This window comes from Microcaecilia unicolor, chromosome 3, assembly GCF_901765095.1.
Source record: "Microcaecilia unicolor chromosome 3, aMicUni1.1, whole genome shotgun sequence".
Lineage (NCBI taxonomy): Eukaryota > Metazoa > Chordata > Amphibia > Gymnophiona > Siphonopidae > Microcaecilia > Microcaecilia unicolor.
The window spans coordinates 78896841-78920556 of record NC_044033.1 but is presented as its reverse complement, the minus strand read 5'-3'; the positions used below and the strand labels follow the sequence as shown (position 1 = coordinate 78920556).

The following is a 23716-nucleotide window of genomic DNA, read 5'->3' as shown; positions in this document are numbered from 1 at the left end:
CTAGGGGGTCCTTTTACTAAAGTGCGCTGAAAAAGTGCCTGCGGTAGTGTAGACACATGTTTTGGGCGCGCACAGAATTATTTTTTAGCGCACTCACAAAAAATGCCTTTTTTCTTTTTTTTTGCCGAAAACGGACGTGCAGCAAAATGAAAATTGCTGCGTGTCCATTTTGGGTCTGAGACCTTACCACAAGCCATTGACCTAGCGCTAAGGTCTTGCACGGTAACAGAGTGATAATGGTCTACGCGCGTCAGAAAATAAAAAATATTTTTCAGACATGCGTAGCGGATGCGCACCAAAATTGAAATTACCACAAGGGCCATGCAGTAACTGGGGGTAACTCCAATTTGGCGTGCATTTGGTGCGTGTAGGCGCCTATATGGCTTAGTAAAAGGGCCCCTGGGTTATTTTTGCTTCCTCATTATGTTAATGGTTTAGTAAATTGATTATTCTTATGTTCTAGGATACCACTGACTTTGAGTGGAGCTTTTGGACAGAATGGGGCAAGCAGTCCTTGCTGTGGCTTCTGATTGGACATATATTGGTATCACAGGTGACCAGAGCCTTAACAGGAAAGGTATAAGTGCATTTATTTCACACTAAATATTGGAATAGAAAAGATTTTTATTCTGTTGTGTTACTTTATTTTTGTTGTTTGTTTCATTTGGTATGTTCTTTGTTTCCACTAAACTTGATGAGGAAGGCAGTGCATCCTATTTTAATTCTGACATGAGTATTTTCAGTCCAGGTTAGTTGATTTATTATGGGGACCTTGTACTGAACCATGCTAAGCACTAACACACATTTATCTGCACAAAGTGTTAAAGTGTTTTGTGGTGATTTGCCTCTTAGCCTACGCTAATTGTACGCTATTTAAAAGAAAATGTTATGGGAGGGGGCATGCAAGAGGTATCCAGCTAGCATGTTCACAGCGCACGCTAAACTGGATAATGTGGACAATGTGGAGTACTTTGCGCCTCCTAAATTGGAGGCAGTAAGTGCTCCCATGTTTTTTTGTGAGTCTCGCACAAAATTAGCATGGGTCTTGAAAAACAAATCTTTATATCAGTATATAAAGATTTGTTTTTCAAGACCCATGTGGTAAATCTGGGCGTAGCATGTGGGAAAAGCCTGTGGGGGTCTTTTACTAAGGTGTGCTCATATTTTTAGCGTGTGCTAAACGTTAGAGACGCCAATACGAATGCATTGGCATCTCTAATGTTTAGCATGCATCCGATTTTAGCACGTGCTAAAAACATGAGCACGCCTTAATAAAAGCACACACTAATCCCAGATGCCACGGTTTGGTAAAAGGGCCTCTGTATTTGTGAAAACTTGGTTATCTGCCTTTCAGGTAAAAAGCCCATCAAAGTGGTATGCAAAAAAAAAAATATATATATATTGCACTTGCAGGTAGGTATCAGTATCGGAGATAAGAGCAACCCAAGGCATAAAGGGGTCCTTTTACCAAGCTGCAGGAAAAAGAGGTGGCTATAAGGGCTCCTGCACTAACCCGGCGGTAACTGGGCAGCATGCGATTACCACTTGGGTTATTGCTGTACAAGCCATTTCTGAGGGTTTTCTTTTTCCCCTGGAGATGGTGCACTCGGGGCGGGACTATCGCCAGTGGCTGCGCTGGGCTGACGGTTGTCCCTGAAGAGCGAGAGGTAAGTCCACGTTAGGCTCCAAAGAGCAGGATAAAGTGGTACCAGTTGTAACATGAATGCTGCAAGGTAAATAGGAGAGTGCTAAGAAGTAGGAACAGTGGTATGGACATGCCAAAGCACCACAAGATGAGCAAAGAGCATCAGCAACTTCATGAATATCTTGAAAAAACTGAGGAAGTAAAGGATATCAATCATAAGGGCCCAGTGCACTAGGGCACCAATATGTAATGAATATCTAATGCACCTTGAGAGGTTCAAAGGGCAACAAAAATAGTGGTATGAATACCATAGTACTGCAAGAGGGTCAAAATAGCACCAGTGTGAACACTACTGCAGGTATCATAGCACCATTGCTGCCACTACAAGAGGGGCACAGCAGCATCAACAACAGTGGAGGGAACACCTTAAGGCACCAAAGGAGGCCGAAAGGAACTGGTATATTTGTTTTATTGATGTTTGATATACTGCCCTTCGTTGGGGGAAACCAAAGCAGTTTACAGTCTGATCAATAAAATGGAAAAGGAAAGGAACTACAGCTTAAGGACAGGAAAGTAGAAAAGCAGAGGAGATATAGTAAATTTAAAGACGGAGGGTAAAGGCTCAGAGAAAGTGGGAGGGAACTCCAGAGAGGGGAGTGATAATAATAATATTATTATTATTACTAACAGTCTTATATCCCACAAAATACCAAAAGTTCACTGTGGGTAACAGACCAAAGCTGAACAAACATCAGGAATTACAATATTATAAACCAAATTATACAATAATTTTCAAAAAATACACCATTACCACAAATTAGTAACATTTCTTAAAAAGAGATGTCTTATGAACTTTACCAAACTGAAGATAACCACAAATTTTTTTAAGAAATGAAGGAAGAGAATTCCATAACTGTATAGCCTGATAGGAAAAAATGGGGAATGGGGGGGAAGGCTATGAGTGGGAACTTGGAATGGCAATGGTCTGAATAACCCTGGGAAAAGGAGTATTGTATTTAAAGAACTGAACCGGTTAAAATGGGACGTTATTAAGTTACAGGAAACCCATATAAGGAAACAAGATGAACATTTGCTTAGAAGTAAACAATTGGGAGACTGCTTTTTGTTGGCGGACTCTAAGTGGGGGGAGGGGGGGGGAACGGGGGAGTTGCCATCTTTGTTAAAGCACATCTTAGCTTTGTTCAGGAAGATATTTTCAAAGGGAAAGAGGGAAGATGTTTAGCGGTGAAAAGGAAGATAGGTGAGCAACACACTACTCTGGTTAATATATATGCCCCTAATAGTGGACAGGGTGCCTTTTTTGAATCCATCAGGTCAGAACTCAGTGCATTTGGGAAAGGTCAGATAATATTGGGGGGAGATTTCAACTTCACAGCCTCAAATTGACCACTCTCATGGACGAGCTGAGAGAATTAAGCACTATAGGGGGAAGTTTCTTAAGCTTATGGCAGATTTAGACCTGGTGGACGTTTGGAGATTACAACATCCCAGACAGAGGACTTACACATTTTACTCCCATCTCTCTCCTCTTCAATCTGTTCAAAATTCTGCTGCATGACTAATATTCTGCCAGTGTCGTTGTGCTCATATTAGCCCTCTCCTCAAGTCACTTCACTGGCTTCCTATCCATTTCCGCATACAGTTCAAACTCCTCTTATTGACTTAAAAGTGCATTCACTCTGCAGCTCCTCAGTTACCTCTCCACTCTCATCTCTCCCTACATTCCTCCCTGGGAATTCCTTTCACTGGTAAATCTCTCTTATCTGCACCCTTCTCCTCCACCGCTAACTCCAGACTCCGTTCCTGTTATCTTGCTGTACCATATGCCTGGAATAGACTTCCTGAGCCGGTACATCAAGCTCCATCTCTGGCCGTCTTCAAATCTAAGCTAAAAGCCCACCTTATTGATGCTGCTTTTAACTCCTAACCCTTACTCACTTGTTCAGAACCCTTATTTTATCATCCTCACTTTAATATTCCCTTATCTCTTGTTTGTCCTGTTTGTATGTCTTAATTAGATTGTAAGCTCTGTCGAGCAGGGACTGTCTCTTCATGTTCAAGATGAATATTGTTATCATAACTGAGAGCCTTGGTTCAAGGCCTGAGACTTTGGTTCAGGATCTAAAATGAGAAAAGATCTTATAGGCCCATGATTTTAACCTGAACTTCAGTGTGATTGATCTGTTGTGACATTCTGATGCAGCAGAATGAGGAACGGGCGTAAGTGGAAAAACAGAGTAACATCGTTTGGCAACATTGTGGTCATAGATGTTTTGGTGAAAAATAGAACAAGATGGCTCCTCAGGAAGATGACTTAGGCGTTCGCGTTCGATTATGCCCCTCTATCTCCATGGGCGTCTATGTCCGAAAACGGGTACGTGAAGAGGCGGGACAGACCGTATTTTCGAAAAAATGGACGTTTTTCAGCTGGGCGTTTGGTTTTTTTAGCGATAATGAAGTAGAGGAGTGTGGTAGCCGTGTTAGTCCACTCTTAAGGTTATCAATAGAAATCAAACAAAATAAAACATGGAAAAGAAAATAAGATACCTTTTTTATTGGACATAACTTAATACATTTCTTGATTAGCTTTCGAAGGTTGCCCTTCTTCGTCAGATAATGGAAACTAAAAATGCCCAGCTCAAAAACGTCCTAATCCGAGCCATTTGGTTGTGGGAGGGACCATGATTCGTAGTATACTCGCCCCCCTGACATGCCAGGACACCAACTGGGCACCCTAGAGGTCAGTGCGGTGGACTTCAGACAACGCTCCCACATGCATAGCTCCCTTACCACGGGTGCTGAGCACCCAACCCCCTCCCCCAAAACCCACTACCCACAAATGTACAACACTGCCATAGCTCTTAGGGGTGAAGGGGGCACCTACATGTGGGTACAGTGGGTTTTGCAGACCTCCCATTTACCAGCACAAGTGTTACAGGTGGGGGGGGGGATGGGCCTGGGTCCGCCTGGCTGAAGTGCACTGCGGTACCCACTAAAAGTGCTCCAGGGACCTGCATACACGCAGGCCTCTAGGACTTGTTGCTGCTATATAACATTGGCACAATATAGTATTATTTTTTTATTGTTTGGGCCAGTGCTTTTTTTGTAGGAAAAAAGGTACCGGTACTCATTATGGGTGGGGTCACCATCTATGACTCCGCCCCTATGGTAGCCATACCTCTTATCAGCCGTGGCGTATGTAAGCAGTATCATTAAAAATACTATACCAGTATAGGAGCAAAAAATAACTTGTGATTTTTTTTCATTATAAATAATTTCTATAAGCTGTTACAGCTCTGGTATACCCAGTGCAAAATAAGACAGCAGATGTAAATTCTCAAATTGGACATCTTCCAAATACTAAAATGAAAATAAAATGATTTTTTCTACCTTTGATGTCTGGTGACTGTTTTTCTGAACATGTTGGTCCCAGTCTCTGATTCTGAGGCTCTTTATCTGATCCCTGTTTATAGTGGGTAATTCTATGTGAGAGGTTACATAGAGGTTCTACAGACAGAAAATAGCTGAAATTGCAAGGTTGTTTGATTTGGGAGGGAATTTCCATTGTGCAAAAGAGTATATAAGTGGCTACTGTGTGGTATTTAGACAAGAGGCTGAGATGATCAACTGAGTGACTCTTTACCACAGTGGTCTCTCTCCTTCTCATAACAGATTATTTGTTACTGACTGATTGCTTTGTTGTTACCTAATTTGGTAAGTAATAAAGACTTTCCCCTTCGAAGGAAGAAAGTCTCTGTCTTCTCTGTTTCTTCTGTCCACTGTATCTTGGGGTGGGTGTAAGGAGGCAGAAACCCTATTTGCCCCACAGGTCCAAATGGTATATTTCCTATGGTAAGTAGAAATATATCAGAGAAGGAATTCACATATATTATAGCCCTTCCCTGAGACTAAGTGGTTATCAGAAGGAACCTTGGACTCCACTATAAACATCCCTTAACTCCGTTTCCAGGGCTTCCTTTCCATTTATTTCTTTACTTTCCTCCTTCATTTCTTGCCCTACATCCATAGGTAAAAGCTTGGTCCTCTACGGACTTGACTGGAGGAGGTATAGAGTGGATCCAGCTTTTGCCTGTCATCCATGTGCAGATTTTCTCCTCTTTTCCCTTTCCCTCACCTTGTCAGTATGCATCTCCTTCCTCTCTCCATCACGTCCAGCATTTTTCCTTTCTCCCTCCTTCCATGTCCAGCATTTCTCCTCTCTCCTGCCCTCTATCCATGTTCATTTCACTTCTCTCTTCCCTTCCCACCATCCATGTTCATCTCACTTCTTCTGTCTTCCCTTCCCACCATCCATGTTCATCTCACTTCTTCTGTCTTCCCTTCCCTCCATCCATGTTCATCTCACTTCTTCTCTCTTCCCTTCCCTCCATCCATGTTCATCTCACTTCTTCTCTCTTCCCTTCCCTCCATCCATGTCCATCTCACTTCTTCTCTCTTCCCTTCCCTCCATCCATGTCCATCTCACTTCTTCTCTCTTCCCTTCCCTCCATCCATGTTCATCTCACTTCTTCTCTCTTCCCTTCCCTCCATCCATGTCCATCTCACTTCTTCTCTCTTCTCTTCCCTTCCCTCCATCCATGTCCATCTCACTTCTTCTCTCTTCTCTTCCCTTCCCTCCATCCATGTCCATCTCACTTCTTCTCTCTTCCCTTCCCTCCATCCATGTCCATCTCACTTCTTCTCTCTTCTCTTCCCTTCCCTCCATCCATGTCCATCTCACTTCTTCTCTCTTCTCTTCCCTTCCCTCCATCCATGTCCATCTCACTTCTTCTCTCTTCCCTTCCCTCCATCCATCCATGTCCATCTCACTTCTTCTCTCTTCCCTTCCCTCCATCCATCCATGTCCATCTCACTTCTTCTCTCTTCCCTTCCCTCCATCCATCCATGTCCATCTCACTTCTTCTCTCTTCCCTTCCCTCCATCCATCCATCCATGTCCATCTCACTTCTTCTCTCTTCCCTTCCCTCCATCCATCCATCCATGTCCATCTCACTTCTTCTCTCTTCCCTTCCCTCCATCCATCCATCCATGTCCATCTCACTTCTTCTCTCTTCCCTTCCCTCCATCCATCCATCCATGTCCATCTCACTTCTTCTCTCTTCCCTTCCCTCCATCCATCCATCCATGTCCATCTCACTTCTTCTCTCTTCCCTTCCCTCCATCCATCCATCCATGTCCATCTCACTTCTTCTCTCTTCCCTTCCCTCCATCCATCCATCCATGTCCATCTCACTTCTTCTCTCTTCCCTTCCCTCCATCCATCCATCCATGTCCATCTCACTTCTTCTCTCTTCCCTTCCCTCCATCCATCCATCCATGTCCATCTCACTTCTTCTCTCTTCCCTTCCCTCCATCCATCCATCCATGTCCATCTCACTTCTTCTCTCTTCCCTTCCCTCCATCCATCCATCCATGTCCATCTCACTTCTTCTCTCTTCCCTTCCCTCCATCCATCCATCCATGTCCATCTCACTTCTTCTCTCTTCCCTTCCCTCCATCCATCCATCCATGTCCATCTCACTTCTTCTCTCTTCCCTTCCCTCCCTCCATCCATCCATGTCCATCTCACTTCTTCTCTCTTCCCTTCCCTCCATCCATCCATCCATGTCCATCTCACTTCTTCTCTCTTCCCTTCCCTCCATCCATCCATCCATGTCCATCTCACTTCTTCTCTCTTCCCTTCCCTCCATCCATCCATCCATGTCCATCTCACTTCTTCTCTCTTCCCTTCCCTCCATCCATCCATCCATGTCCATCTCACTTCTTCTCTCTTCCCTTCCCTCCATCCATCCATCCATGTCCATCTCACTTCTTCTCTCTTCCCTTCCCTCCATCCATCCATCCATGTCCATCTCACTTCTTCTCTCTTCCCTTCCCTCCATCCATCCATCCATGTCCATCTCACTTCTTCTCTCTTCCCTTCCCTCCATCCATCCATCCATGTCCATCTCACTTCTTCTCTCTTCCCTTCCCTCCATCCATCCATCCATGTCCATCTCACTTCTTCTCTCTTCCCTTCCCTCCATCCATCCATCCATGTCCATCTCACTTCTTCTCTCTTCCCTTCCCTCCATCCATCCATCCATGTCCATCTCACTTCTTCTCTCTTCCCTTCCCTCATCCATCCATCCATGTCCATCTCACTTCTTCTCTCTTCCCTTCCCTCCATCCATCCATCCATGTCCATCTCACTTCTTCTCTCTTCCCTTCCCTCCATCCATCCATCCATGTCCATCTCACTTCTTCTCTCTTCCCTTCCCTCCATCCATCCATCCATGTCCATCTCACTTCTTCTCTCTTCCCTTCCCTCCATCCATGTCCATCCATGTCCATCTCACTTCTTCTCTCTTCCCTTCCCTCCATCCATGTCCATCTCTTTCCTTCCCTCTTCCCTTCCCTCCATCCATCCATGTCCATCTCTTTCCTTCCCTCCAACATTTCTCCTCTCCACTCCATCCATCCATGTCCATCTCTTTCCTTCCCTCCAACATTTCTCCTCTCCACTCCATCTATGTCCAGATTCTCCTCTCTCCCCTGCCCTCCATGTCTAGCAATTCTCCTCTCTCCTCTCCCCTCCCTGTCCAGCGATTCTCCACTGCCCTCCCCTCCCATCTTTGTCCAGCGATTTCTCCTCTTTCCCCTCCCCTCCATGTCCAGCGATTCTCCTTTGCCCCCTATCCCCCTTCCATGTCCAGTAACGCGCCCCAGCCTCCCCCCTCTCAGTGTCCTGCCTTCCTGTGACGTAGTTTCCTGTTTCCCCGAGGGTGGGACACTGAGAGGGAACGAAGGGAAGGCAGGAGGAGGCGAGCCTGGTCCTCTCACTAACACCGGTGCTGCATCTTCACGTAAAAAAAAAAATAAAAGATTTAAACTCGTCGCGGGGGGGGGGGGGGGGGACTGGAACTCGATGGGGGCTTAAAAGGGGCGTCACGGGAGGCAGGAAAGGAAAGCAGGCTCGGGAGATAAGGGCGGGTAGGTGAGCCTAGGAAAAAAAAGGTGCTGGTATGCCGTACCGGTGTGTACCGGCACTAAAAAAGCACTGGTTTGGGCTTTTTTTTTGTGATATTATAAAATAACTGGTGACAGAGGATGGTTGTTGAAATCCCTTTTTTTCTTTAAACCTAGGTTGGTTGTCTGAAAATTGTCGAACCTCACTGTGGCTTCCACAGTAGAAGCAGGTGCTTTATAATAATGTAGAGGCCTCTTGTTTAGTGTATAGTAATACTACAATATCATAAATGAGGACTAGAGCTGTTCAACAGAATTTGGAACTATCAAAAGTTAAACTCCAGAAACATATCATGTGAACAGAAATCTATGATGTTTACTACAGGAAGAATAGCCTCATACCCCACACTTTCCATTACTTCATTCCCGGGTGTCCTCTAGTCTTTGACACAAAAACCTCCTGTGAAAAAATATTTAAACATTTCATAAATCTCTTTCTTAGAAGTGTTCCACAATTTATGAAAGTGGCCCATCCAATGGTTTCCAGGGTTTCACAGTGAACGCACTGCTGTTTCAGGGACTGTTAAGGACCTCTTCACTTTTTTGTGCAGAAAACTCTGTGGACACTCCTTAATGGCCACTGAAGCAGTGGTGCGTTCACGGTGAAACGCTGGCCACCGTCGGTAGGACCACCTTAATGTGCTTTGTGGAAAACTTCTAAGATAAGTTCACATTGATGCCTTTATTTAAGATACTTGATACTAAGGATTCAGGACACCTTAGCTAAAATGCCTTTAACATTTCTTGAATTCCCAAGTAATTGGAGCCAAACAGTTCAAAGTAGAGAGACAAATCACTACTATATCTTCACTTTAAGCGCCTTTGAGTCTGAACTTATGGTGGATTGGCTTCACCTGGAGGCTTGCCGCATTGGCATCTGCGCACGCACAACGCATGTCAATTTGAAACTACTGCCTGGCTACCGTGTGGACCAGGCAGTAATGTCATTTTATATGTGTGTCCGCTACGCGCGGCACTAACCGGGCGATAATCGGCATTGTGCGCGTGTAGATGATTACCGCCAGGTTAATGCGTGAGACCTTACCGCTAAGTGAATGGGTGGCGGTGGAGTCTCAGACCCAAAATGGATGTGCACCAACTTTTATTTTGCCGTATGGCCATTTTCGGTAAAAAAAAAAAAAAAAAAAAAGCTATTTTTTACAGGTGTGCTGAAAAATGGATCTGCACTTGCCCAAAACACATGCCTACACTAGCGCAGGCCATTTTTCAGTGCACCTTCTTAGTAAAAGGACCCCTGAGGTAATTACTATTGTTACAAATTCTCAGTTGCATTTGCTGTGGAGATTCCTGTGACTTAGACCGGATTATTTACAATCTCTCATGTACAAAAGAAGACCTGTTTCGAGGCCACATTTAATGGAGTTGTATGGCATTATTTCAAATGTCTGAGCATGCTAGGCGGAGTATCAAAATTGTTTTTTCTGAATCATCTGTTCTAGATTTGTACAAATAAGGGGAGTTTATCTAGCTCCAGAGAGGTCTGATTGGCCTTGCCCCATAAACGTTTGACCCTAGTTGTACTGTAGCATCTTATCAACCACTGACTACTTCCTTAAAATCTATGCCAGGTAATTTTAGAGTGTGCAGTTTTAGCTGTATTGAGAGGACATTCCCAGGGGCATGTTTAATTTGGAGTAGGAAATGTACATATGTAGACTATATCAGATCTACGTGTGTACTGCAGAACTCAACCTACAAAATAAAACAGGGGGAAAGCAGAAACTAGTTTTCACAGCCCAACTTTACAATGCAGCATGGACAGAGAAAACTAATTTTAGAATGGAGACTGAAGAGGGAGCTGTTGAGCAACCTGAGGATCACAAATTTGATAAACTGAACTTATATTGTACATAAAAAGATGACTGCCTGTAATTTGTACTCATGACAACTTTCAAAGTAAAAATCATTGCATGCATTCCCTTGGAAAATAAGATCACAGCTAGGAAATACCTGTGGACTATGCAATTAATTTGAAATTTCTTTCAGAGATGGTAGGTTTGTAGCTACAGAAATGTTTATTAATATTTGCTTTACACAGTGTTCATGTCCTTTATTATTCATTTTTTATTCTATAAAGCACAAACCTTGTGTAAAATATTTAAGTGATCTGATTATCATGGATAGAAATTACAACTGAATTAAAGACAGGAGACATTAAATAACTTTGTTTTTGACAAGTGATATTAGAGACAGATTCCTTAGGGATATTGCTAAGAAGCTAGTGTACTGCAACATAGGAATCAGCTTTTCAAAATTATTGGAGGTGCTAAGCCCAATGGAAATAACCATTCCCTGAATACATACAATGAATTTTCTCAATATTGGGGGTGCCACCCACAGAGTCAGCTCCAATGTACTGCAAGGTTTTTCCATCACACTTTACCATTACATTGGCTTAATAATATTGGATTGTCAGGTACATTTCGTGTTTCAATGTCTGATACACAGTCAGATACTTTTTCTATATCTAGTAGGGTCCAGCAAGGGTCGGTACTCTCTCCTATTCTTTAATTTGTTCCTGAGCCCAATTGCTGTACAAATTCAGTCCTCAGGGATCAGTACCTACTTATATGCTGATGATATTTTCTTGATCCCATTACACTACCACAACCAATCTTGACATTTCTCTTCTCCAATCCTGTCTTGATAGTGGGACAGCTTGGCTGACAGACCATCTGGTCTTTAATCCGCAAAAGACCACAGCCTGCTGGATATCAGGCTGTACCACTCCCCCTCTATTGTCCCTACTCTGGTTTTCTCAGTTAGCCGGTGAAGCGATTTAAATATCTTGGTGTTATCATTGACTGAAGGTTAAGCTTTTCTCCACAGATCTCATCAGTTTTGAGTTCTTGATTCTTTGTGCTTCGTAAGATCAGATCTATTGCGAGAGAGATTTTGCCTCCCTACACTCATTGTTTTATACATTTATTAGCTCTTGTCTAGACTATTGTAATATAGTCTATGAAACGATGAGAAGGGATCTCCGAAAGTTAGAAGAATTGTCGAGGGTCTGGCAGTTACAATTTAATAATATACCCAAATAGGGGATACACTGCAATTCCCAGAGCCAAACTCAAAATCTATTTCAAAAAAGCTCCAGTATTAATTCAAAAAACTTTTAATTATTCTATTATATTAAAACATATCTCTCTAATCTTTATCTCTAACTTCTTGCCCTGCGCTGCACTAAACAATATCTACAATGACAATGAAAACGGCATTCATATGGAATTATATGCGCTTTACAATCACACAGCAATCTTAGTTGATATCACACTACTTAGTCTCTATAAAACAGTGATTAACGCCACGCTTTCCGCATGACCACTGTGTTGTAATCAGTCAGTTGTGTTTGTCCCACATGTGCCGCTGTTCAGTTCAAGCAAAAGCACTCCATTGGCCGTTCATGCTCACACATCCCACTTGTGCAGCATTGTACAGGAAATTAAGAAGCCAGTGAAAAACTCCTTATTCAACTTCTGATGTTTTCAGTATATACCGGTTCCCCAATGCTGATCCGCATTTCACTAGATCTTCCTCAGGAGGAACCACCGTTATATCTACAATAATTTAACAATGATCACATTATAACCATCACAAACCTCCATATTTAAACTTAATATTACAATGTGCTTTAAACAAATACTCTTTCACATACCTCTATTCGGCTACATGCCGGTTAAAGGCTCCCTCAGGCTTGGACCTCATAACGCCGCATCAGGAGTTACTGCGTCAAACGTCATTTCGTAATTTAAAGGGCTAGATATAAGGCACCTCCCTACTAATTAAAGGGACAGACCTCATACCCATTCAACTTCCAAATTGAGGCCATTGGGAGTAACCGTACCCCATGAAAAAATGAATCGCTGCTCCATAACTAACAACCTAGCACTAACATCCCCGCTTCTATTAGAGCAGGGAAGATGCGCTATTACCACACATCGAAGTTGATTCATAGAATGACCCAATAAAGACCAATGTGCTACCAAAGGATTTTCCTGCTTACCATGTTTAATGTTGCTAATATGCTCTGCTAGTCTACTCTTCAACTGTCTCTTAGTGTGTCCTATATAGTATAAATTGCATGGACAAATAATACAATAAACCACGCAATCAATATTGCACGTGGTATTATATCTTAAAGTATGATCCCTGTTGGAATGGGGAATAAGAATAGTCGAAGAGTCCAACTGATAACAACAATAGACACACCTACCACATGGAGAATGTCTACCAATCGCAATATTCCTATTAGGTCTCTTAAGTAGTTCACCCAAATTAGCCTGACGTCTATACGCTACTCTAGGGGCCTCGCTAAACTCAGGATGTACCGCAAGCACCTGCCAATATTTATGGATTATGGTATTAATCCTAGATGCCTTTGAAGAATAAGGAATGACGCAAGCCAGGGGACTACAGGGGGACCTAGATCCAGTGGATAATAACCATGGACGATGAGCATACAGGGCCCTTTTATACGCTTTTTTGAGGATCCCCATGGGGTACCCTCGGTTCAGAAACCTCTCAATCATGATGCTGGCCTGTCTCTTAAATTCTATTGTTGATGAACACAATCGACGTAACCGTAACAATTGTCCGACCGGAACACCATTTCTAAGCGCTCTATGATGAAAACTTTGATAATGTAACAGGGTGTTGCGGTCGGTAGGCTTTCGATAAATGGTAGTAGAGAACTCCCCCTCTTGAGATCTCATAATTTTGATATCCAAAAATTCTAGCGCAGCATCATTGATTCTAAAGGTAAACTTAATATTAGTATCCACCGAATTCAGGTACTCAATGAAGATCCGCAATTCACGCAAAGAGCCCCGCCAGAATAATATAACATCGTCAATGAATCTCTTCCACATGACCACTTTGCTGATCCATGGAGATGTATAAACATACTTCTCCTCAAACCGGGTCATATAGAGGCAAGCTAACGAGGGCGCTACCGACGCCCCCATCGCTACCCCTTTGATCTGCCTATAAAATTTATTATCAAATGCAAAATAATTTTGGCTTATAACCAAGGATGTAAGCTGTACTAACACCTTAATCTTAGATTCCGGTATGTGAATCTTAGCAAAGTGGTCTTTGGCCAATTGTATAGCCTCACTCTGAGGTATATTTGTATAGAGAGCGGTAACATCAAGGCCCACCATATAAAAATCATCACCCAACTGGGGCTTCATTCCCTCCAATAACTTAATAAAGTGCATAGAGTCCCTAACATATGACTCTGTCTGTTTTACCAAAGGGTTAAGTAACATGTCAATATATTTGGCTATTGGCTCCAACACAGAATCCCGGGTAGATACTATGGGCCGCCCCGGCGGATTTTCCAGTGATTTATGGATCTTTGGAACAAAATAAATGCAGGGAATTTTTGGACAAGGATGGCACAGAAATTTCTGTTCCGTTCTAGTAAAAATTCCATCCATAGTGGCAGCATTTACACAGTCCATGATCACATCTTGCAACCATTTGGTAGGATCATGCTCTATCAAACTATAATATTGCGTTTGTCCCAAATGACTGTAAGCCTCCTGCATATATTTTTTTCGATCCATAATCACAGTAGATCCACCCTTATCTGCTCTTTGAACAATAATACGCTGATCATTAGCTAGCCGCTGTATACCCTGACGCTGCATATTGGATATATTGCTGCCATCATCAGTGCTTAAACCCTCAATCTTGGTTATATCAGCCAATACCAACCTCTGATAGGCTACTATAGATGGATCAATTGTGCCTGGAGGTACCCATCGGGATCTGGGTCCCTTAGGGACCAGTATGGCATTAGTTTGATCTTTATTATTGGTGGCGCCGAAATGTAACCGCAATCTAAGGTCTCTAAAAAATCTATAGAGACCGCGCCTGGTCTCAAAAGCATCATATCTGTTTGACGGTACAAACGATAATCCCTTGGCCAAAATTCCTTCCTGTTCCCCTGTCAAAGCCACACTAGAAATGTTAATAATATTATTTATTTCCTTGGAACCCTCTTTGTCTTGACAATCTTGCTTCCTTCCTTCTCTGCTACTATACCTATTGCCTGATCTGGAAGTCTTAAAAAAGAATCAGATATTCCATGGGCTGGCTCTATTGGTTTCGAGGCATTAATTGATCTATGTTGATTGTTACGTTTATCGTCATCCCCCGATGACTCACTCGATGATAAATGAAATTGCACTCGCCTTCCCCCTATCTTACCTCGCCGCCCACGCCGCTTTTTATCCATCCAACTGTAGACATACCCTTTTGTATAATCATGCTCATCTCTACGAAATTTGGCTACTTTAATAGCTCTCTGTTCTTTAGTGTATGCCTCAATTTTGATGTTATGGTCTCCCAAGTTTTTGTCAAAAGTTGATTTGTCCTGAACGCCTTTCATTGCATTCTGCTTATGAAATAGCTCATCCCTTTGCCCCTGAATTTCATCCTGCAACGCATCTATAGTGAGCAGCATGAGATCCAGGGAACATTGTGAAATAACAGAGTTCCACCTAGCGACATATTGATCATTGCCGAGAAATCTCGGCTCCTTGGTAATCCGGAGCCCACGCGGCACCCGTTGCACATGGCAGTATTCGATCAATGCCATGACTAGCATAGCATATTAGCAACATTAAACATGGTAAGCAAGAAAATCCTTTGGTAGCACATTGGTCTTTATTGGGTCATTCTATGAATCAACTTCGATGTGTGGTAATAGCGCATCTTCCCTGCTCTAATAGAAGCGGGGATGTTAGTGCTAGGTTGTTAGTTATGGAGCAGCGATTCATTTTTTCATGGGGTACGGTTACTCCCAATGGCCTCAATTTGGAAGTTGAATGGGTATGAGGTCTGTCCCTTTAATTAGTAGGGAGGTGCCTTATATCTAGCCCTTTAAATTACGAAATGACGTTTGACGCAGTAACTCCTGATGCGGCGTTATGAGGTCCAAGCCTGAGGGAGCCTTTAACCGGCATGTAGCCGAATAGAGGTATGTGAAAGAGTATTTGTTTAAAGCACATTGTAATATTAAGTTTAAATATGGAGGTTTGTGATGGTTATAATGTGATCATTGTTAAATTATTGTAGATATAACGGTGGTTCCTCCTGAGGAAGATCTAGTGAAATGCGGATCAGCATTGGGGAACCGGTATATACTGAAAACATCAGAAGTTGAATAAGGAGTTTTTCACTGGCTTCTTAATTTCCTGTACAATGCTGCACAAGTGGGATGTGTGAGCATGAACGGCCAATGGAGTGCTTTTGCTTGAACTGAACAGCGGCACATGTGGGACAAACACAACTGACTGATTACAACACAGTGGTCACGCGGAAAGCGTGGCGTTAATCACTGTTTTATAGAGACTAAGTAGTGTGATATCAACTAAGATTGCTGTGTGATTGTAAAGCGCATATAATTCCATATGAATGCCGTTTTCATTGTCATTGTAGATATTGTTTAGTGCAGCGCAGGGCAAGAAGTTAGAGATAAAGATTAGAGAGATATGTTTTAATATAATAGAATAATTAAAAGTTTTTTGAATTAATACTGGAGCTTTTTTGAAATAGTTACAATTTAATGCCAAGAAGTGCAGAGTGATGCATTTGGGGTGCAGAAACCCAAAAGACAGATACTGGATAGGAGTGGAGAGTTAGTAAGCTCGACTCAGGAGAGAGACCTTGGAGTGTTGGTGTCCAAGGATCTAAAGGTGAAGAAACAATGTGACAAGGCGATGGCCGTAGCCAGAAGGATGCTAGGCTGCATAGAGAGGGGTATAACCAGCAGAAGAAAGGAGGTGTTGATGCCCCTCTACAAGTTGTTGGTGAGGCCCCACTTGGAGTATTGTGTTCAGTTTTGGAGGCCGTATTTTGCTAAAGATGTAAAAAGACTGGAAGCGGTGCAAAAAAAGCTACAAAAATGGTTTGGGATTTGCGTTGCAAACCGTACGAGAGACTTGCCAAACTGAACATGTATACTTTGGAGGAAAGGAGAAACAGGGGTGACATGATACAGATGTTCAAATATTTGAAAGGTATTAATCCGCAAACGAACCTTTTCCAGAGACGGGAAGGTGGTAGAACTAGAGGACATGAATTGAGGTTGGAGGGGGGCAGACTCAGGAGTAATGTCAGGAAGTATTTTTTCATGGAAAGGGTGGAAGATATGTGGAATGCCCTCCTGCGGGAGGTGGTGGAGTTGAAAATGGTAATGAAATTCAAACGTGCGTGGGATAAACACAAAGGAATCCTGTGTAGAAGGAATGGATCTACGGAATCTTAGCGGAGATTGGGTGGCCAGGATATCCATAGTGACTACTGTTGAGATATATTTGCAGGTACTGCCTCCACTGTATAAAAAATATATCTTGTACACATTCATTAAGGATATCTTGAAAACCTGACTTTCAGGCTTATTTTCGAAAGAAAATATGGGATACAAATGTAACAAAATAAATAAAGAGAAAGGCGCCCATCTTTCGACACAAATTGGGAGATGGGCGTCCTTCTCCCAGGGTCGCCCAAATCGGCATAATCGAAAGCTGATTTTGGGCGTCCTCAACTGCTTTCTGTCGACCAAAGTTCCCGGGGGGGGGGCGTGTTGGAAGGACAGCGAAGGCGGGACTGGGGCGTGCTTAACACATGGGCGTTCTCTGCCGATAATGGAAAAAAGAAGGGCTTCTCAAACGAGCACTTGGCCGACTTAGTCCATTTTTTCTTGCGACCAAGCCTCAAAAAGGTGCCCAAACTGACCAGATGACCACCGTAGGGAATCGGGGATGCCTCCCCTTACTCCCTCCCCCTAGTGGTCACTAACCCCCTCCCGCCCTAAAACAAACTTTAAAAATATTTTTTGCCAGCCTCAAATGTCATACCTAGCTCCCTGACAGCAGTATGCAGGTCCCTGGTACAATTTTAGTGGGTGCAGTGCACTTCAGGCAGGCGGACCCAGGCCCGTCCCCCCTACCTGTTACACTTGTGGTGGTAAATGTGAGCCCTTCAAAACGCACCAGAAACCCACTGTACCCACATGTAGGTGCCCCCCTTCACTCCTTAGGGCTATAGTAGTGTTGTACAGTTGTGGGGAGTGGGTTTTGGGTGGCTCAGCACCCAAGGTAAGGGAGCTGTGCACCTGGAAGCAATTTGTGAAGTCCACTGCTGTGCCCCCTGGGGTGCCCGGTTGGTGTCCTGGCATGTGAGGGGGACCAGTGCTCTACGAATGCTGGCTCCTCCCACGACCAAATGGCTTGGATTTGGTCGTTTCTGAGATGGGTGTCCTCGGTTTCCATTATCACTGAAAACCGGGGACGACCATCTCTAAGGTTGTCCTAAATGTTAAGATTTGGGCATCCCCAACCGTATTATGGAAATGAAAGATGGACGCCCATCTTGTTTCAATAATACAGGTTTCCCCTCCCCTTCCCGAGGACGTCCTGCGAGGACGCCCTCAGGAAAACCTGGGCGCTCTGTTCGATTATGCCCCTCCACGTCTCCCTTCAGGATTGCAGTTTGACACCCCTGTTCTAGATGGCAGTTGAATCCTAGGATTCCAATCAGAATTTTTTTGATACTGATAGTGAGATTAAAGAACTTTATGGGATGCTTTGCACTGCATTTTGTGCAAGTAATTTTTTAAATCTCTGCAGGCTATTTTTTTTTTTTTTACACGTATATTTTAGTACAGCTAGGGTACCAAAGGACCTGCCAGTTTAATAGCAAGGCATATACTTTGATTATTAACCCCATGAGGGTAATTTTATAACCACTTACATTAGTGAAATTATGCATATACTTCTTAGCATGCAGACTCTTGAATTTTGAAAGCAAAAGTATGCACATTCTTTTGCTTTGAAAATTACACCAGGAAAGCTGTTTGGGGCATATACAGAATCACCTGGCCTCTTGTTGAGGTCAGGTAGTGAGGGAACGTACAAAAGATGTCAGGGTGAGTAATTTAGCAATCTGTAATTGGATTGGTCACAGACTTCCCTCGCTTACAGAACTAAGTTCTTTACACCCAAGAATCCACTGAAAGAATAGGACGCAAGGCTCAGATGTTATAGAAAAATAAAAGCTAATTTATTATTTGGTAGTGGTGAAACAGTGTAAATCGGAGACAATTTACTTATGCTAATATACTCAAAATGATGGTAAAATACTGATCATTTATGTACCTGTCAAGGCAGGGTAGAGAACGCACACATATGCCCTAGTCCTGAACTGATTAGGACTTCTAATTTCCCAATGCACTAATAGAAGAAACAAGTACAACCTGACTTGATGGCAGACAGCTCTTTCTTTCAGGCTGTTGTAGATGGAGGCAGTTAGGATTTCGTGTGAAACACAGGAACTACAGGAGGTCTTTCTCTGGGATGGTCAGTCAGCAGATGGGCTCTCTCCCTCGGGCAGGCAACCCGGGTAGACAGGTGTGCAGGAACAGTTGGTGAGCCACTATGAGCCTCTAATGTCTTTCATGATGTGGCAGGCGCTGGGTTGTCAGCTACTTCACTGATGGCAGCTCCATCATAAACTGCTCAAGATAACACCCAGGTGACGTTATACTTAAGGAAGTGTTTCTTATACCCTTTTCTTGGGTTTAGAGAGCCATTCTGTCCAGAATAACAAATTTGGGACTTTCCATTATTGTGGCTTGAAAGACCAAACAACAGGGCTATCGGCGCCAAGAGCAATTTGGTCCTAAACATGAAGACCCAGCTTTTGTAAATAAGGTGGTGGTTGAAGTTATTTTTGTTTTCCTGTAGCCCTGGCTATGTCATCAATGTTCCTTTCACTGTTGAATAAAACTTGGGCCTACTGAGCCAACAAACCTTAGCATTTGCTGACTTGGCCTGATTCTGTAACTTGGAAGTCAGATTCTCAGTATAGAATAGTGTCTTCTTGTAGGGCCTCTTTTGCTCCTACAGCTATGTTCACACATTTACATCTATTATTTAATATCCATAGTTTTTCTGTGAAAGTTTGTGCATACTCATTCATTTTCCAAAGCGTACACCCTTCCCCTTTTCATGGGAATGCTTCTGCATTCTTTTGAGTGACAGTACGAACACATACAGGTGGGACACGTATGTCCTTCTACCTATTTATTGGGTGGGTAGTTTTGTAAAAGCCCATTTCTGTAGGTAAAGCACTGCTTTACTCATGGAAATTACTTCGAAAATCATCCTCCCTGCTGTATTTACAAAGCCAAGCCATTAGCTAATGCAGTTGTTGCATGTCCTGATTAGGGAAAGGAGCATCCCAGTCATTATATACTTATGTACTAGAAAGGTGCCAGACACTGATATTGAGTGTGACTAATGCATAGTGGCAGCTTTATTAACTGTAACGTTTAACAAGTCGCTTAGGGGCCCTTTTACTATGCTGTGTTAGACTCTAACGCACACTTAAAATATGATACCTCAGGACCCACTAAGGCATCCTGCGGTTAGTTCCATTTTAGCATGCACCTATCCATGTACTTTTTCAAAACATGTTTTATGACTGGCATGTTAGGGGATGTTCCTGCACTAATCAGCGCAGCTACATTACTGCACGCTAACTGGCTAGTGCAGGATTACCATTTGAGCCCTTATTGCCTACAAGTGCTCATGAAACAGTTTTTATTAATGACTGTGCAGCCAGTCTCTGTTTCACTCGCCAATAGAAAGGAGTGCGATTTTCTCTCTGTTCTTCTAGAATCCTGAAGCAGAATTCGAACGTTGGCTATCGTTGATCACGGACCAAGAGACTGTTGAGAACACAGAGATTTGTTTCACCAAGCTAAGTCAAGCTAAGTGCATTTAAAGTTTAATAGCTTGTTTGAATGAAAGAGGTTTTTCTGGCCTATGATGAAAGAGTCCTACCCCGAGTGACTGTCATAAGAGTCACGGGGTTTCTCGAGGCCTTTTCCTCACCATATTCAGTGGACTATATGTTGCTATTACGACTGCTATATCTAATAAGAGCACCTTTATTAACATTAGCACATGACCATTAATAGAAAAAACTGTGAAATTGGCCATTTGATGGCTGCGGCAAAAATGGCCTTAGCACTTGGCAAAACGGTACGCTAAGGCCACTTTTGCCAAACCTTAGTAAAAGGGCCCCTTATGTACCAGAAATCTTCTGTATTACTTAATTATATCCAAACTCTCCCTCTTCCTCTTTTGCCCTGCATCTGGGATGGATTGGTGTTGGGGGAAATGGTTTGTGGGACCTATCAGGAAATTACCTAAAGACCAGTGGCCCGCTGTAAACAATCAAGATTATAGTCCTTTCAAAAAGCATTATTGACTCACCATGAAGGAGCTAGACCTTCAAGAACAGCCATGGGGACACCGATCTGCCTTACTGGGGCCAGGTTGACCTGGTGACAGATAGACCCCAGCTATGCCTGTGCGCCCTTTTCGTTGTTATCTCTAGCCTTCTCCTCATCTAAACCCTACAAGACTTGGGTATTCCTACCCACTAAAGCTGTGATAATTCAGGCAGAACAGGTGTGATATTTAAGACACACTACAGTAATGCCAGTGAGAGGGAATCTGACTATACAACTGTATTTGTTGTGATGTTACTATGCACCCATTTAAAGGGAGATAGAAGGATGTGTGGGTTTCAGCTTTGTGGGTGGCATGAAAGGAAAAAAAATGAGCTTTTAAGCAGCCTCCTTTAAAGAAGAAAAAAAACCTCTACCTCCTAGCAGGGGCCCTCCGCCTCCTAGCAGGGGCCCTCCCTAACTCTGTGTGTTGGGCAGCTTCTCTCTTCCACCTCCAACAGGTTCTCAGAAGTGGGAAGGCGAAGGAGGTATGAATTCTGGTAGGAATACTGGTGTCTCTGAAGGAAAAGAGAGGGCCAGTGGCAGGTGTACAGCTGGAGGCCTCAGAGGCCATAACACTTGTTACCAACCTCAAGGCCTGTTTCACGAACCCTCTGCCTTGCACCCAGTTAAGACGGGCAATAGCTTGTGTACATGGAATATCTATGTGAATCTATGTGGTTTTCTAATGGCTATGTTTGAAAAATATTACAATTATGTAGAAATCAATTTGTGGAAGAAACAATTGAGAGCATGAAGGGAAACTAACTCTAGGGAGACATCTCTAAGACTGGCTAGCCTGAGAGAATAGAATTTGGTTGAAATTAACTGTTTTGTTTTACAAGATCTTTAAAATGATGACACTTAAGTCAGTATCTGTGAAAGTGTTGTATTAATCCTTGGCCTGCAGTTTACTTACTAAATGCTAACTATTTGTGGATTCTGGTGACTTGAGATGAGTATAAAAAGCTCTATAGATTTGCATCAGTAATAATTTTATGCCTCAACATCATTTTGCACCATTGATTATAATGATAGGTGAAATTGAAGAAACAACTCCTTGATCTGTGTATGAGGTTCAGTTCAGCAACATAGCATTAGGTAATAGAGTACATAATTTGATATAAGTACTGGTCTTTTGGGTGAAATGCATGAATTGATTGCATCGTTTAAGTGTTCCTTGATGTATCCTAATTAAGCACCAAGGAGAGGAACTGATTTAAACATAGATTTTGGTTGGAAGAAAATGGCAGATCTCAGCTTTCATATTATAGATTGTTAAGCCCCTGGGCTCAGATAGGATACCAAGAAAATTCACCTCTCAAAGTAGCCTAATGGTTAGTGAGTGGCATGAAATTCAGAGGAGCAGGGTTCAATTCCCTTCAGCTCCTTGTGACTCTGAGCAAGTTGCTTAACCCTCCATTGCCCCAGGTACAAAGTAAGTACCTCTATGTAATATATAAATTGCTTTGATTGTATCCAGAGAAAGGTGGTCTATCAAATCCTATCCCCATTTAAAAAAATCATGCAGAAAGCAAGATACCTATGTGTCCTTCTCTCTTCCCAGCAGTTAGAGGAACATAACTGGTGGAATAGTTGGAAGTATGTGACGCTGTTGACCTCTGTTACTGTTTTAGTGACTGCAACTGTTAGGGGTTAGGGCTATGGACCCTCAGTGCAGAGGCCATGGATTTGATTCCCACTTTGGGTCTTTATGGTTACTGTTTACCATGTTTAGAATATTGTGTGCAATTCTGGAGATTGCACCTTCAAAAAGATATAAACAGGATGGGGTTGGTTCAGAGGATGGCTACTAAAATGGTCAGTGGTCACCATCAAAAAGCATATAGATCTCAATGTTTGTATTTTGGAAGAAAGATGGGAGAGGGCAGACATAATAGAGACATTTAAATACCTATGTTGCACAAATGCACAGGAGGCGAGTCTTTCATTTGGAAGGAAGCTCTGGATGAAGGTGAAAGGGGATAGATTCCGAAGTAACCTGAGGAAATACTTCACGGAAAAGGTGGTGAATTCGTGGAACAACCTCTCTGTGGAAGTGGTGGAGATGAAAACTGTATCTGAATTCAAGAGAGCTTGGGACAAGTACATAGGTTCTCTAAGGGAATGATAGGGAGAGCAGATGGCATGGATGGGCAGACTGGATAGGCCATATGGTCTTTATCAGCCTATGTTTTTCTATGTTTCTATATAAACCTGTTAAAGTCCTCCCTGAATTGCTCACAGAGAGAAAACCAGTTTCATGGGATTGACTAGTATTTCTTTTTTGCTGAAAATAAAATGTAGAGGAGTCAATCTTTTTTAGTCCACGTTTTTTTAAAATTATTTTAAGATAAGCTATCAAACAGCAAACCAAAACGAAAGACACAATAAAATCAGTAACAATAGTAGAGGTGGAACAATATATCACACAAGGACAGTTAATAACTGAGTGGCCTTCAAACCTTGCTGCTGGACAATTAGAAAAAAATATTGTTTGCTAACCAAATAGGATGACAAGACTGTTTTTCGTCCTGTTAGGCATCACCATTTTGCACTTGACACACAGAATTGCACCAAAAATGGCCATTCTAGCAGTCAAATCATCTTCAGAGCAAAGGACAGAATGATATTCAACAACTTTTTAATTCATAAATGAGACAGCAGTAGGAAGCATATTTGAATTA

General features: G+C 42.7%; 1 protein-coding gene across 3 annotated transcripts in view; it reads left to right on the top strand.

The window, feature by feature from the left end:
- The window catches only part of HHAT (hedgehog acyltransferase), a 354392-nt gene that overhangs the window by 18004 nt on the left and 312672 nt on the right, over positions 1–23716 (top strand). For all 3 annotated transcript variants that reach the window (XM_030196099.1, XM_030196097.1, XM_030196098.1), the window contains exon 4: positions 464–577. In XM_030196099.1, coding sequence (XP_030051959.1) covers positions 464–577 — 114 coding nt within the window. The remainder of the gene's footprint in view (positions 1–463; positions 578–23716) is intronic.